We start from the raw sequence: 15,552 nt of genomic DNA, 5'->3' as shown, positions 1-15,552 counted from the left end.
CTTGGATAGGACTTATGAGTCCATATCTATCCCTGGTTGTCCCTCTACCACTCAGATTTAGACATGTCCAATCTCGCTTTCCCTCCTGGGTTTTCTAGTACTGTGAATTGTATCATTTTCTAACCAGTTGCCAAAACCAAACCTGGACCCACTCTTAAACTTCCCTTTCTCCTACTTTCCGTATCCATCCATCATCATTTACCATCCTTGCCACACTGAATATTTCTCAAATCAGTTCGCATATTTTTATTTACATTGTCATAGCCCTAAATCATGTAACAATTATTACATTTTAGAAATATGGAAAGCTCCTATTTTTAAGGAGGACTTACCATTTTTCAAGTATTTCCTATTTTCTGTGGATTGAATATACATTGTGTCCTGCAAAGGTCCATATATTAAAGACTTGATCCCTAGCGTGACACTGTTGGGAGGTTCTTTGGACATTTAGGAGGTAAGGCCAAGTGGGAGATTCTTTGGTCATTGGAAGTATGCCCTTGAAAAAAATTGTGGGACCCTGGTGTCTCCCTCACATTATGCTTTCTGGCTGGTGATACAAGTGATTTCCCCCCAGTATGCTCCCACCCTGATTCCACCTTGTCTAGAGGTCCAAAGCCCAGGAGCTGCCTGATACTGAACAGGAACAACCAGAACCTAAAGACAAAAATAGACCTTTTCTCTTTTAAGTTAATTGCCTTTGGTATTTTGTTTTACTAACATGAAGCTGACTAATGCAACATTGTTCTCAGGAAGAGTTTAAACTCAATAGATTTTAACAAGTCTCTGTATGGCTATCTGATATTGATTCTCTTTCTGATGTTTAAGTCCATCTCACATCCCTCTTCATGCTGAATTTTGGTCGTATCCATTCTGAACTGTCTTTAGTTGTCAGCCAAATGGCACCTTCCATAAGGATTAGGGCATTTGGCAGAAATTATCAAGTAGGTGAAAGAAGGAGGAAGTCGTAATTACCCAATTATTAATACCTGGTGTGGACAGATGTTAAAATGGTAAAAATAAAAAAGGAGGCAACAGTTTAAGTATTCTTTATCTATATGCTTTTATTTTATTACATGCAGAGTGGTCATGGTGTGTGTTAATGATAGCAGTCAATTTTAGTTTCCATTCTTTAGACCTTGGACTTTTCCTTGATATAGGATTATTTTCCCTGTCAACAATGGTCTATTATATATGCAAGCACTGTTTTAATATATACAAGGTGTTCTTTTTAAGGTTTAAGAAATTTTGTTGTTATACTTATAAATTTCAACATATGAATATTAAGGAAATGAAAGCACATATGCATAGAGAAATATAGGATTGAATTAATTTTCTGTGAAATATAGTCTGAAAGTCACATTAGTTTTGAAAGCACAAAGATTATTGAAATTGCAATTATTTCAAGCTTGAACTAAATGAATTAAATAATTCTCCATTTCACTTTGGTTGTGAACACATAGTCTGAAAATGACCATATATTGATTGAAACCACATGTGAAGAAATGGAAATGAGAAAAACAATTGTTTTAAGTAGTAGTATTTAGCCTGTCATTAGGAGAAAATTATTTGACAAGAAGAAACATGCAAGTAAATGCTTTCTTGACTACTCTCAGATAATTGTTTTAAATATAGGATAATATTTTATAATTTTCTTCCAAAATTTAATGAATGCCATTTTAAAATATAATAGTTATATTGTTTTCTGTTTTTTAGATAAGTAATATATTTTATTTTTGAACATAAATGATATGGTTTTATATTTTGAGCAAAGATTTTTTCTTCTTTTAATTACATGACTGTTTTTTTCCTGCTATTAGGTGGCCTATTTCACAATTAAATTGATTTAGTACTTTAGAATATTATGTTTAAATAAATGTTATTTCAATCTTGGGTCTAATAAATTGCCAGTGTCATTAAAAAATTACATTCCTAGAAGCTTCTTATCTTGTATGAAAATAATCACAGGCCTGAAAGATTTTCTCTCAAAAAAGATAGTTTTAATATAATTTCTGAGCAGGTTTTAGAAAAGTTGATTCTTCTCACAGATATTTACCTGGATGCATAGTTGGCACATAGCCTAAAGGAAAACCTATTCACTGGGATTGTTTTGATGAATTTTTGGAGGGTGCAAGTAAAGCCAAAAAAAAGTGAGTGTGTGTGCATGTGTGTGTGGGTGTGGGTGTGTGATGTGAGATAGTAAATGTACAATTAATGTAAAATTTAAAAAGTAAGATATATTTCAGTTTCTTTCCATGGTAAATTATACGTGTTCTCAAAAACAGGTCCTTTATTCCAAGTATTACTAAGCTGTTTCTTCAGATACTGTTTTCTAAATTAGTTATATTTTTTGTCATTGATTAGATAAGGGATTCCAATGTGTTATTTTTGAGGATATGCCTTCCCTTGTCTTCTCTTTCATATAATTTAATTTGACATTGTCCTATGGTTGCTCATGATTGCTGATTTTTTACTAAAATTTGGATACTCTCATTTTTCTATAAGCATGAGTTTGTTTAGATGGGCACACTTGGCTATTTGTGAAGCATGTGTAAATTTATCCTATAGAACATCACCTTTCGTCAAGTTTAACGTTTAATGTGTATATCATTTTATGTTATATGTTTCTATGGCTCCATTTCTTATTTTATCATTATAATTTATTTATGTAATTCCCTCCACCCAAGACTCCAAATTTCTTTGGTTTAAAGACCAACCACAGGGCTGGGGTTTTGTCACAGTGGCAAAATGTTTGCCTAGCATGTGTGAGGCACTGGATTCGAGGCTCAGCACCACATAAAAAATAAAAATAAAAAATAAAATAAGGGCTGGGGATGTGGCTCAAGCGGTAGCGCGCTCACCTGGCATGCGTGGGGTGCTGAGTTCGATCCTCAGCACACATAAAAATAAAATAAAGATGTTGTGTCCACTGAAAACTAAAAAATAAATATTTAAATATTCTCTCTCTCTCTTTAAAAAAATAAAATTATTAAAAATAAAAAGGCCAACCACGTCTTCCTTATTTTTGTATCTTCAGACTTTATCTTAGTATAGGAACCATAGCATATATTATGAAAGTTGAATCAATGATCGGATATTTGCATAACAAAATGTCTTTAAATTAGCACCAAAACAGTGATTAATTTACACAATTTCTAGTGGGAAGAATGGAACAGCATTGTAACTAAGTAAATATGTACATTCATTTTCTTTCCTCAGGCTTCCTTTACAGCACAGTTCTCCTCAGACTAGCAGTGTAATGTCCCATATTGGGTGCATGACATATCTATTGCTCTTGATGGCAGATTGAAAGTAGATTTTGGAGGTCTGTGCCTCATATAAAACTATCAAACTTTTGATACATTAAGACATAATTGTAAGAAGATGCAAAAGTGAGTATGGATTGGGTAAATGGTCCATGATTTAACATTGCCCTTCAGCTGAAAAGCCATAGTTTAAAATATTTCCCTTCGGATAATAGAAATTGCAAATCTACATTCAGACATCCATGGGAGGATAAGAATATGTCATTAGGTAAAAATAATATATTTTTTTCTTCTCTTTGATAATTTTCCAACTGAAATTGATAAAAATTCCAGAACCTTAAACTCTGACATAGCACTATTGAATGTCCTTTTTTGTTGAAGGTTCAAAAGAACTTCGTTTGATCATTATACACTCTTAGGTGACTGGGACTTCCAGTTTTTTTTCATCTTATAGCTCTGTGTTGCCTACATATAGTCTAAATGATTTCTTTTGCATCTCAGAAAAAAAAAAAAAACATCTATTGTTTTGTTTGGTTCTGGAATGTTCTCCTAAGAAAGTTCCTGTATTGAAGGTTTGGTGTCCAGCTTATGGTGTAATTGGGAGGTGGGAGAAACTGTAGAAGGTGGGCCTTAGGTGGAGGAAGTAGGTCCTTGGGGTCAAGTTCTTGAAGGGTACATCTTGTCTCCTGTTTCTCTCTCTCTCTCTCTCTCTCTCTCTCTCTCTCTCTCTCTCTCTCTCTCTCTTTCTTTCTCTTTCTGCCTCTCCTCCTGACTGTCATGAGGTGGGCATCATTGCTCTACCACATACAACCCACCATGATATTCTTCACCCTGGCCTAGAAACAATGAATCCAAGTGACCTTGAACTGAAACCTCTGAAGCCACAAGTCAAAATAAATCCTTCCTCCTTCAAGTTGTCTATCTCAAGTATTTTGTCACAGTGAAGGAAAGTTGATGAGCAAAACTATAAAGTGTTCTGTTCTGGATTCTCATGTTAGCCAATTCTAGATTTAATATTAACAAGTAATATTTTTACATTAAGTATTTTCAAATAGATATTAAATCAACACTTATTTACTTTCTTTTGGTATGAATTAATACCTTGTCTTTTCTCAGTCCATTTATTAAAAGTCTCACCAGAATTATATTTTCCCATAAATTTTCTTACATATATTATCTATATGCATATCACCCTTTCTATCCATCTAAATTTACAAGTTACATTGTGAATTTTTATTGGAGTGAAATTTAGCTCTGGAAACTCCTGAAAAAGAAATGCATATTAGTCATGTAAAACTTTTGTTGTTAGACTATCTCTAATGTGGATATCATGGTCAAAATATTGAAATATAACTCGAAGAAGTAAGGAAAAATTGCCTCCATCTAGTGGTCTCATAGAACTGGTGCAGCCTAATTTGACAAAGTTGTTTTCATGGTGCTGGTTGATAATTCAGATGTCTAGAGAAGCTTGAGCAAATAATATAAATGGAAGAAATATCAGTTGAGAGAAACATCAATTATTGGTACATATTACATTTTTTCTACAGTTATGGAACTATTGTGTAAGCATGCAACATAAAATATACATACACAGGATGTAGAAGGATAGATTTCAAACTTTGACTGGAAAGCAAATGCAAATTCTCTATGATAAACGCCCCTATGAATGGTAGTTCTATAGCAATATGCTCAGCTAGCACAAGGTTTCAATGATTATTTATCATTCTAGAACACTGACCTGGTTGTGCTAGACCTTTCATTTTTTTTTTTCAAGAAAACATGATTCTAGATTTGTGCATCAGTCTATTTTGTGTTACTATCACAAAATACCCAAGGTTAGATACTTCACACATAAAAAGTGCTTTTTTTTTTATTGGTTGTTCAAAACATTACAAAGCTCATGACATATCATCTTCCATACATTTGATTCAAGTGGGTTATGAACTCCCATTTTTTACCCCAAATACAAGTTGCAGAATCACATCGGTTACACATCCACATTTTTACATAATACCATATTAGTGACTGTTGTATTCTGCTACCTTTCCTATCCCCTACTATCCCCCCTCCCCTTCCCTCTCATCTTCCCTCTCTACCCCATCTGCTGTTGTTTAATTCTCTCCCTTGTTTTTTTTTCCCTTTTCCCCTCACAAACTCTTATATGTAATTTTGTGTAACAATGAGGGTCTCCTTCCATTTCCATAGTTTCCCTTCTCTCTCCCTTTCTCTCCCCCCACTCGTCTCTGTTTAATGTTAATCTTTTCCTCATGCTCTTCTTCCCTGTTCTGATCTTAGTTGCTTTCTTTGGGGAAAAGGGTACACTTGTACATTGCTGGTGGAACTGCAAACTGGTGCGGCCAATATGGAAAGCAGTATGGAGATTCCTAGGAAAGCTGGGAATGGAACCACCATTTGACCCAGCTATCGCCCTTCTCGGTCTATTCCCTGAGGACCTTAAAAGAGCATACTATAGGGATACTGCCACATCAATGATCATGGCAGCACAATTCACAATAACTAGACTTTGGAATCAACCCAGATGCCCTTCAATAGATGAATGGATTAAAAAACTGTGGCATTTATACACAATGGAGTATTACACAGCACTAAAAAATGACAAAATCATGGATTTTGCAGGGAAATGGATGGCATTAGAGCAGATTATGCTAAGTGAAGCTAGCCAATCCTTAAAAAACAAATGCCAAATGTCTTCTTTGATATAAAAAGTGCTTATTAAGCTCAAAGTTTGGAGATTCATGTGTATGGCACCAGAGTGCTTGGTTCTGGTGAGGGCCTTCTTGCTACATCAAAACATGGTAGATGGTATCATAGAAAGAATATGTGTGAAAGAGAGAGAGCACATGGACAGAGAGGAAGTAAGAGAGTCAGAGTCCAGGCATATTCTTTTCATAACAACCTGCTCTCGCAGAAACTAACTGGAGTCTCTTCAGGACTATGTTACTCTTTCCTGTGGGTGATGCCTGCAATGACTTAGTTGCCTCTTGAAAGTTTCAGCACCTCTCCATATTCCCACACTGGGGACCAAGCTTCCAGCACATGAACCTGAGGGATGCTCTCAAACAATCTCTAAACCACAGTGTATGTGAGACCTACTAAATTTAATATGCCAGCTTATTTTTTAAGATGTGATGTGGCCTCAACTTAAATAGATCTTGAGGTCATGTTTGCCCTATGGCCCATGATTTTGATGTATAAGTTGCAATAATAGGTCTTAAATTTCTTGATTTCATTTCTTCAAAGGACAGAAGAGGTATGGGCATTTTCCAGAACATTCAACACTAGGTAATGAGACTGGAATACAAACCTACTTGGTCATTGCTAGGTTGAGTCTTGGTTGAGGATTATTTTTATTCAACAACAGGCACTATTCAAAGTGTTAGAATTATAGCTGTGAATAAGCAAACTCTTTTTCCTTTGTCTCTTTTAGATTCCTACCTTAAATGGGGAGCTCATCAATGTCATCACAGAGCATGGTCACTTTCTGCAGGGAATATACACTGGAATGTTTGGCTATAATTTCCTAGCGTTAATCTTGGTTCTTGAGCACCATATAGAATTTGTTCATGATTTATATTTCTTTTTTTAAAGTTTTTTATTTGTTTTAATTAGTTATACATGACAGTAGAATGCACTTTTATACTTTGTTATATCATACATAGATGGGATATAATTTCTCATTTTTCTGAGTATACAGTCACATATATACATAAAGTAATAATGTCTGTTTCATTCTACTATCTTTCTTATCCCCACATTCCCTGCCTTCCCCTCCTTTCACTTCCCTCTACCTAATCTAAGGTAACGCTATTCTTTTTTTTTTTTTTGCATTACAATTCTTAATACACATATATACAATTTTTGTATCTCTCTTTGTATATAATGTATATTGACACCCAATTCAAGTCTTCATACATGTACTTTGTTTAATGATGTCCATTATGATTTATATTTCTTTGGGATACTTTTCTTGCAATTTTCTGTTGGACATTTTGAAGTTCTTTTTTTATTTTTTATCAGTTACACATGATAGTACAATGATCTTGACATACCATACATTTGAGTCAAATGGGGTATAATTTCTCATTTTTCTGAGTGTACAGGTTGCAGAATCACATTGGTTATACAGTCACGTATATACATACAGCAATACTAGTGTCTATTTTATTCTGCTGCCCTTCCTATCCCCCCTTCCCCTCCCTTCCCCTCCCATGAAGTTCTTAAACATAGCACTCAAATACAGAGTTTGCAGTATAGGGAAGAATAAATCAGTGAGATGGTATTTTACTTTCTCTCTTTCATCAGATGGTATTTTACTTTCTCTCTTTCTTAACCCTGCCCACACCTCCCCTCTTCTACCCAGAGACAGTGAATAAAGAAAGGAAAAATGGTCAGGATTCAGAATTCCTTAAACTTCTTCAGAAAGTGGGAGAGATTGAGTGAAATAAAAGAAATCACAAATAGCAAGTGGCCCAATTCCTTCTCTCAAGCTCCCTCTGTCATTATGTTGGACAGTCACATTTAAAGGCAAGCAATAGTCCTTCCATTGGCTTCCTGGGCCCCTGCAGGCCCCTTGAGCTCTCTGCCTGATCCACAGCTGTCTTCTCACTTGTTCATTCTCCTGCCTCTGGTCTCTGTGCTGCTCCTTGGATCTCCCATGATTCCCCTTCCCTATTATACTTTTGTGCTCTCATTCCCACTGCCTGAAATAATATTGATCCCCCGAGATCTGCTTATTCTCAACCCTACATGTCTGTGCTAAAGTGTGACTTATTTGCTGAAGTCTCCCTGGATTGTCCCATTGACAATGACATCTGCCCCTTACCCAGCACTCCCAACCCTGTTTACTCTTCTCTGTTCTCCTCCCCCCATAGCTTTTAATATATATAATGCATTTATCATGTTTGGGGTTTTTTTGTAAGTATTTCATTTGCTAAAATACAAGCACCCGAAAGATAGGAAAGATAGAGATCTTTGTCTTGTTTTATTTAATGATATGTCAGCAGTGCTGAGGAAGACAAGGGAGGAGATAAAGAGAGAACTTATTATATTCCAGGAACCATTTTTTATAGTGGATATTTTTAAGTGAAAGAATATCGAACTACTTAGGGTTGTCATACTTTGCACAGCCTGCTCTAATTGCTTGTAGAAAGATTTCTTGCAACAAATTATCTCATGTGTGGGCTTAGGATCTATTTTGCCTTTATTATCAGAAATTTAAGAAATACATATTAAGAGGAAAGAGACTTTGTATGTTTGTTAACAAAAAAATGTTGAAAATAAAAACAATTTCAAGTGTTTGGTCCAAAAGAAAATTGTGTTATATAAATAATTCATATAAAAACTATAAAGAAAAAGTAATTGGCTTGAGACAATAGAGAGATTGTGGAATATGATGTCAGTAATCCTGGATACATGACTTACTACTTTTCTGATCATAGGTTAATAATTCATTAGCTCTCAGAATTAATAACCTTATTTGTAAATGGTAATAACAATATAATAGTCTACCTTGTTTGCCTTATAAGTGTATGGAAGTGCTTTCTTTCTTAATATCTACTTGTTTCTTTTAATAGTTAACCCAACTTTCATCTAAACTTATCAATATTTTATTTTTCTTTTTACTTGACAGATTATCTTTTAGAATGTAAGCTCCACAGGGGCAGGTTGGTGTCTTTCTTTTTCAGATTCATGTTCCCAACTTTAAACCTTATGTCTGACACATAACAAGTTGCTCGGTAAAGATGTCCTAGGATTAAGCAAATGTAAGCAATAATGTCCATATGATGTAATAATAATAGTAGATTGGTTAATAATCAATTATGATACAGATGTCTGTTATTATTGTCACCATCTAAACCATTTGATCACCCATGATCAAATATGTGTTTTCTCACCTTTTTAAATCCATTACCAGGGGTATGATCAACTTCAAGTATTTCTGCCTTAACTTACATATTACTGAAATAATACAGAAAAACTTTGCTGATCTATTGATTTTGTAACAGGTCTCTAAGCTGGCTGGTGTTTTGGTTAAGTATGGAATCCAAAAAGGTGACACTGTCGTCATCTATATGCCCATGATCCCACAAGCAATGTATACCATGCTGGCATGCGCAAGGATAGGAGCCATCCACAGTCTCATATTTGGGGGATTCGCATCCAAAGAATTAAGCAGTCGCATTGATCATGCAAAGGTAAGTGCTTTCTTCGGGGAAATTGGGTTGTAGCTACCTATATTATAGCCATTTTTACCTGTGGATGAGTTATCCAAGAATGTTCTTACTTCATTGATCTTCTTTTCAAATGGGGTACTTAAAATTTATTTTTCTTTTTGTTTATAGCAGCTTTATTCATAATCAGCAAAACAAACAAAAAACAAACAAACAAAAAAACACCCTGAAAGCAACCAAAATATCCTTCAACAGATGATAGATAAACAAAGTGTCATGCATCCATCTAATGAAATGCTATTCAATGGTAAAACAAATTCACTACCAAGCCATTAAGTCATGAATTAAATTTTTGGGGGGGAGGCAGTACCAGGGATTGAACTCAGGGGTACTAGACCGCTGAGCCACATCCCCAGCCAAATTTTATATTTTATTTAGAAACAGAGTCTCACTGAGATGCTTAGCACATCACAGTTGCTGAGGTTGGCTTTAAACTCATAATCCTCCTACTTTAGCCTCCTGAGTCACTGGGATTACAGGTGTGCACCACCACATGAATTAATTTTTTGTTCTTTTATATTTTTAAAAATTTATTTATTCTAATTTGTTATACGTGAAAGCATAATGCATTCTAATTTATAGTACACATATGGAGCACGATTTTTCATTTCTCTGGTTGAACACAAAATAGAGTCACACCATTCGTTTCTTCATACATATACTTAGGGTAATGATGTCCATCTCATTCCACCATCTTTCCTACCTCCATACCCCTTTCCTTCCCCTCTCTCACCTTTGCCCTATCTAAAGTTCCTCTATTCCTCCCATGCTCTCTCTAATCCCCATTATGGATCAGCATCCACTTATCAGAGAAAATATTTAGCATTTTTTTTTCTGAGGGTTAGCTTACTTCACTTAGCATGATATTCTCCAACTCCATCCATTTACCTGCAAATGCCCTGATTTTATTCTCTTTTAATGCTGAACAATATTCCATTGTGTATATAGACTACAGTTTCTTTATCATTCATCTACTGAAGGGCGTCTATGTTGGTTCCACAATTTAGCTATTGTGAATTGTGCTGCTATAAACATTGATGTAGCTGCATCACTGTAGTATGCTGCTTTTAAGCCCTTTGGGTATAAACCAAAGAGTGCTATAGCTGGGTCAAATGGTGTTTCCTTTCCAAGTTTTCCAAGGAATCTCCATACTGCTTTCCAGAGTGGTTGCACCAATTTGTAGTCCTACCAGCAATGTATGAGTGTACCTTTTTCCCCACATCCTCTCCAACACTTAATATTGCCTGTATTCTTGATAACTGGCATTCTGACTGGAGTGAGATGGAATCTTAGAGTAGTTTTGATTTGCATTTCTCTAATTGCTGGAGATGTTGAACATTCTTTCATTTATTTGTTGATTGATTGTATATCATCTTCTGAGAAGTGTCTGTTCAGTTCCTTGGCCCATTTATTGATCGGGTTATTTGTTTTTTTGGTGTTAAGATTTTTGAGTTCTTTATATATTCTAGAGATTAGTGCTCTATCTGATGTATTTGCTCCCATTCTGTAGACTCTCTCTTCACCTCACTGGTTGTTTCTTTTGCTGAGTAGAAGCTTTTTCAATTCGAATCCATCCATTTATTGATTCTTGATTTTATTTCTTACACTATAGGAGTCTCATTAAGGAGTTGGGGCCTAATCCAATATGATGAAGATTTGGACCACTTTTTCTTCTATTAGGCACAGGGTCTCTGGTTTAATTCCTGAGTCCTAGATCCACTTTGAGTTGAATTTTGTATATGGTGAGAGATAGGGGCTTAATTTTATTTTGCTGCATATGGATTTCCAGTTTTCCCAGCACTATTTGTTGAAGAGGCTATCTTTTCTCCAATATATGTTTTTGATGCCTTTGTCTAGTATGTGATAACTGTATTTATGTCTCTATGTCCTCTCTTCTATTGTGTACCATTGGTCTACAAGTCTATTTTGGTGCCAATGCCATGCAGTTTTTGTTACTATTGCTCTGTAGTACAGTTTAAGGTCTGGTATAGTGATGCCACCTGCAGCTCAGTTGGTAGAGTGCTTGCCTCATATGCACAAGGCCCTGGATTCAAAGCACAATTCAATCCCCATACCACCAAAAAAAAAGAAAGAAAGAAAGAAAGAAAAGAAAATGTTTTTATTTGACATTTATCTGTTAATTTTACATTCTTTTTTGAGTCAGTTCTGTGTGCTTAGTGCTTTAAGAAATGTAAAATATAAAATAAGGTATATGCCTTTCAAGTTATCTTGTCATATACTATGGTATATAAGACATATAAGAAAAATAATTATTAATTTATTTATTCAACATTTATTTACTAGGCTCCCTTCATGTACTTGGTACTGACCTTGGAAAAGTATAAAAAATAATAGTTATGAAATATGTGGGCACATAATTATTTTTAAAAATCTATATACTTCTAGGAATGGAGTGATAACCCAATGATTAAGGACAGAGAGGGCTAGGGTCACGTTTGAATGGGATGCTAAGAGAAAAAATTTCATAATTTGTAAAATATTCTTAAGATATTGTATTTAAAACAGCACAGTGTCTAAGATGTAGCATTCATTTAAATATTATTATTATTCTATGAGTTTAGAATGGTCAGTGAACATTTCCCTGTAAGTGACCAGAGAGTGAGTATTTTAGGCACTGCATAGTACCTGTTCTCTGTTGCAGGCACCCAGCTCTGCTGCTGTAGCACAAAAGCAGCCTCAGGCAGTACATCAATGGGCATATCTGTGTTCTGATAAAGCTTGACAGAAATAGTTTGCAGACCCCCTAATTTTGAGGAAGGGACATTTCTTTTGGTTTTGGTAGCTGAAGAGGGCTCTGTGAAAAAAAAAAAAAAAAAAGAAGTGAGATCTGAGTTAGGTCTTGGCTGAGATTAAGGTGGAAGAGAATGATGTAGTAGGATCCAAAAGCCAGGGAAAGAGTATGAATCGAGCATTACTGGCAGGAAAGATCAAAAGTCATTTGGGAGGAAACAAGTAGATTGGCATGACAGAGAAAAGAGAGAAGTGAGCTTGCCAAGGCTGGTTTTGTCTGACCTGTAAATAAACCACTGGAAGTTAATGAGCAGGCGAGTGTCACGTTTTAAGCAATGTTAAAGAGGAGACAAGCTTTGCAGTATCACAGGAATGAGGAGTGAGGCTGGAGGCCTTAGTGAGACACTCTGGTATATGTTCTGCTTTTGAAGAAATGGGAAATTTTTAAAAAATCAGAACACGTCAGTTGTAAGACTGAGGAAGGAAAGTCCTTGTAGGAGTTAAGAGATGGCTGGCTTTTAGAGTTTCAGACACGAAGACAAGGTGTTTTTAGGGAAGTAGCTTGCATTCTAGGTCCTCTGAGTGCTAAGCCTAGAGTGAGGCTTTGTATAGTTTAATTCATCTGCTAAAAGGTAAGGTATTAGAACTAGAAAGTTGTTTTGTGGACTAAGTACCTGAGTTCTTTTTATTATTATTATTATTATTATTATTGCCCCCTTAAGTTATTGCTTATGAAAGAAACCTAGAGGGGTTTATCAATCTGTCACTGACCTGTAAGTTCATGGGAAGTTGGTAAGGGCTCTTAGGAAGCTATAGGCTCTAGGTTATTAGCTACAGAAAAGCTAAACACCATTTAGACAAAGATATTGGATATGTTATTTTCTTCTAAGAAACATCCTAATAAGATATGAAGAAATTGAAATATATAAAATATATATAGATATGTGCACATATATAAATATGTACATAAATAAGGACCTACCCAATGCTGTACTGCAGGAGGAGTTTTTATTCATCACAAACAGATATACAATATTGTTAAGAAGTAGAGGCAATACGTGCATACTCTTATGAGTAAGACTATTAGGTCAAATTTAAGGAGAGATGATGGAGATAGAGATATGCACATGAAATTTCTAGACAAAACAAATATTTGAAATCTGTGATTTTTATGTCCTGATTTTCAAACAAATTGGCTAAAGAATTTTTTTTAAAATTTTAACAGACAAAGATGAAAAGGATATATTCTAAAATGTCAGTCTAGACCCAATAAAACCTCTAATAAAAGTTGTCAATAAAATGCAAAAGGGATTATTTTTACAGAGTAGTCTAATTTTGACTTTATTAAATTATTCAAGTTCTGATACATTCTATATATGTTCTTAACTTGATATGTAGCAGATTTTAATTTTTTCAGAATCCTAATTTTATGGAATTTTAACTAGAACTATTTTTGTAAGTATTATAGATATTAAAGTGCGAATTATATTCAAATATCTACCTTTAAAAATACAATGAAAGGAAATAAGAGTTCTTTTCTTTTCTTTCTTCCTTTGCTTTTCTTTTAAAAATCATTTTGCTATAGAGGAAAGAGAAAGGTTATTCAATCACAAAGAACTGGCCCCATTTCTGTCTCTACCCCTTGTAACCTGGGGCAAGCTTTGTAACTGCACTGAGCCTTAGTTCCATGAATACTAAATGATATTCAAGAAGCAAAGAGTACTATATATGTATATGTTTAGCACAGTATAAACTTTCCATAGATTAAATATATTATAACCAGAAATCATAATTCAAGAGTAAATGTAATACCATGAAATGATTAGCTGTTTCTTGAATCATTTATTATATATCTCCTTTGGTTTGGATTTTTTGGTTAAGAAGCAATACATTTAAAAGAATAAAAATGTTTGTTTCTGCAAATTAATGAAAATTTTCATTTAGTCCTACAATTTTTGTTGAGAGTTTGTGGAATGATAGACCCTATACAGGCACAGAAGATAAATGACATCCAGACTTGGCCTTGAACTACTTACTGAGCAGTATTGGAGATTAAAGAATCGTTCATTATAGACAGATGTTTGAGGCATGCCCAGCATGTAACAAGGAAGGGAGATTAACCCTAACTACAGTCCCTACCAGGGACACTTTGGCTATACCTGCATACCTCCTAGATGCCCTTCAATAGAGGAATGGATAAAGAAACTGATATATATATAATGGAATATTAGCATTAAAAGAGAATAAAATCATGGCATTTGCAGGTCAATGGATAGGAATGGAGAATATCATAGTAAGTGAAATAAGCCAATCCTCCAAAAAACAAAGGCCAAATGTTTTCTCTCATAAGTGGATGCTGATCAATAATGGGGGTTGGGGGAGCATAGGAGGAGTGAAGGAACTTTGTATAGCACAAAGAGGAAGGGAGGGGGAATGGGGATACGAAAGATGGTGGAATGAAATGTATGTTATTACACTAGGTACATGTATGAAGACACAAATAGTGTGATATTTTGTGTACAGGCAGAGAAATGAAACATTGTGCTCTATTTGTGTACTGTGAATTGAAATGCATTATGCTTTCATGTATAACAAATTAGAATAAATAAATTAATGAATTTAAAAAAATAAAAGTGACTAGCAAATTATCAGGTAAAGAAGAATTTGGAGGGTATCGTATTAATAGGGGCATGTCCAAACTTTGTGGAGCTTGATATGTAAATTACTTGGGAATTCTTTTGTGAAAAATAATATAAAATTACAAATGTAATGTTTTGTGAACACGAATTTGTCTTTAGAATGAGAATAAAAATGGTAAAAAGATTATGGGAGAACCAGATCCTGTCCTCCTGTGGTCTCTAGGCATGTAGAAGAGATTCATATAGAAAGCCTTAGAAGTGCTTTCTGATTACAATTGGGTTGGTGCTTTCCAGGTAGGAAATGCTGAAGCCTCCCTCAAAACCAGCTCTTATGATATTATGTGTGTGTGTGTGTGTGTGTGTGTCCATGAGTGCGCGTGTACACACACACACACACACACAACTGAGGGCCCCTAAGGTGTACATTTCAGTGGATCTTGGCACATCCACCTGGCTTAATGAATTCTTTAGAAGATATTTTGTACAGCTTGTTTTTATGAGTCCAAAGTATCACCAAGTGTGTAATTTTCAACAGGTAAGTGAGATTTATGTGAAAAGGATTAGGTCTATAACATTTTTAAAAAGAGTATATTGGTTTTCAGGTCATTTATTCAACAGAGAACAGAATCATTCAAACATTTCCTTAGA

At 34.8% G+C, this 15,552-nt stretch overlaps 1 protein-coding gene across 2 annotated transcripts in view; it reads left to right on the top strand.

The window, feature by feature from the left end:
• The window catches only part of Acss3 (acyl-CoA synthetase short chain family member 3), a 176,603-nt gene that overhangs the window by 38,927 nt on the left and 122,124 nt on the right, over positions 1-15,552 (top strand). For both annotated transcript variants that reach the window (XM_071609157.1, XM_027929264.2), the window contains exon 3: positions 9,290-9,478. In XM_071609157.1, the coding sequence (XP_071465258.1) occupies positions 9,290-9,478 (189 nt within the window). The remainder of the gene's footprint in view (positions 1-9,289; positions 9,479-15,552) is intronic.

This window comes from Marmota flaviventris, chromosome 3, assembly GCF_047511675.1.
Source record: "Marmota flaviventris isolate mMarFla1 chromosome 3, mMarFla1.hap1, whole genome shotgun sequence".
NCBI lineage: Eukaryota > Metazoa > Chordata > Mammalia > Rodentia > Sciuridae > Marmota > Marmota flaviventris.
Note: the sequence above shows the minus strand (reverse complement) of the source record. Positions and strands in the feature narration are given on the sequence as shown.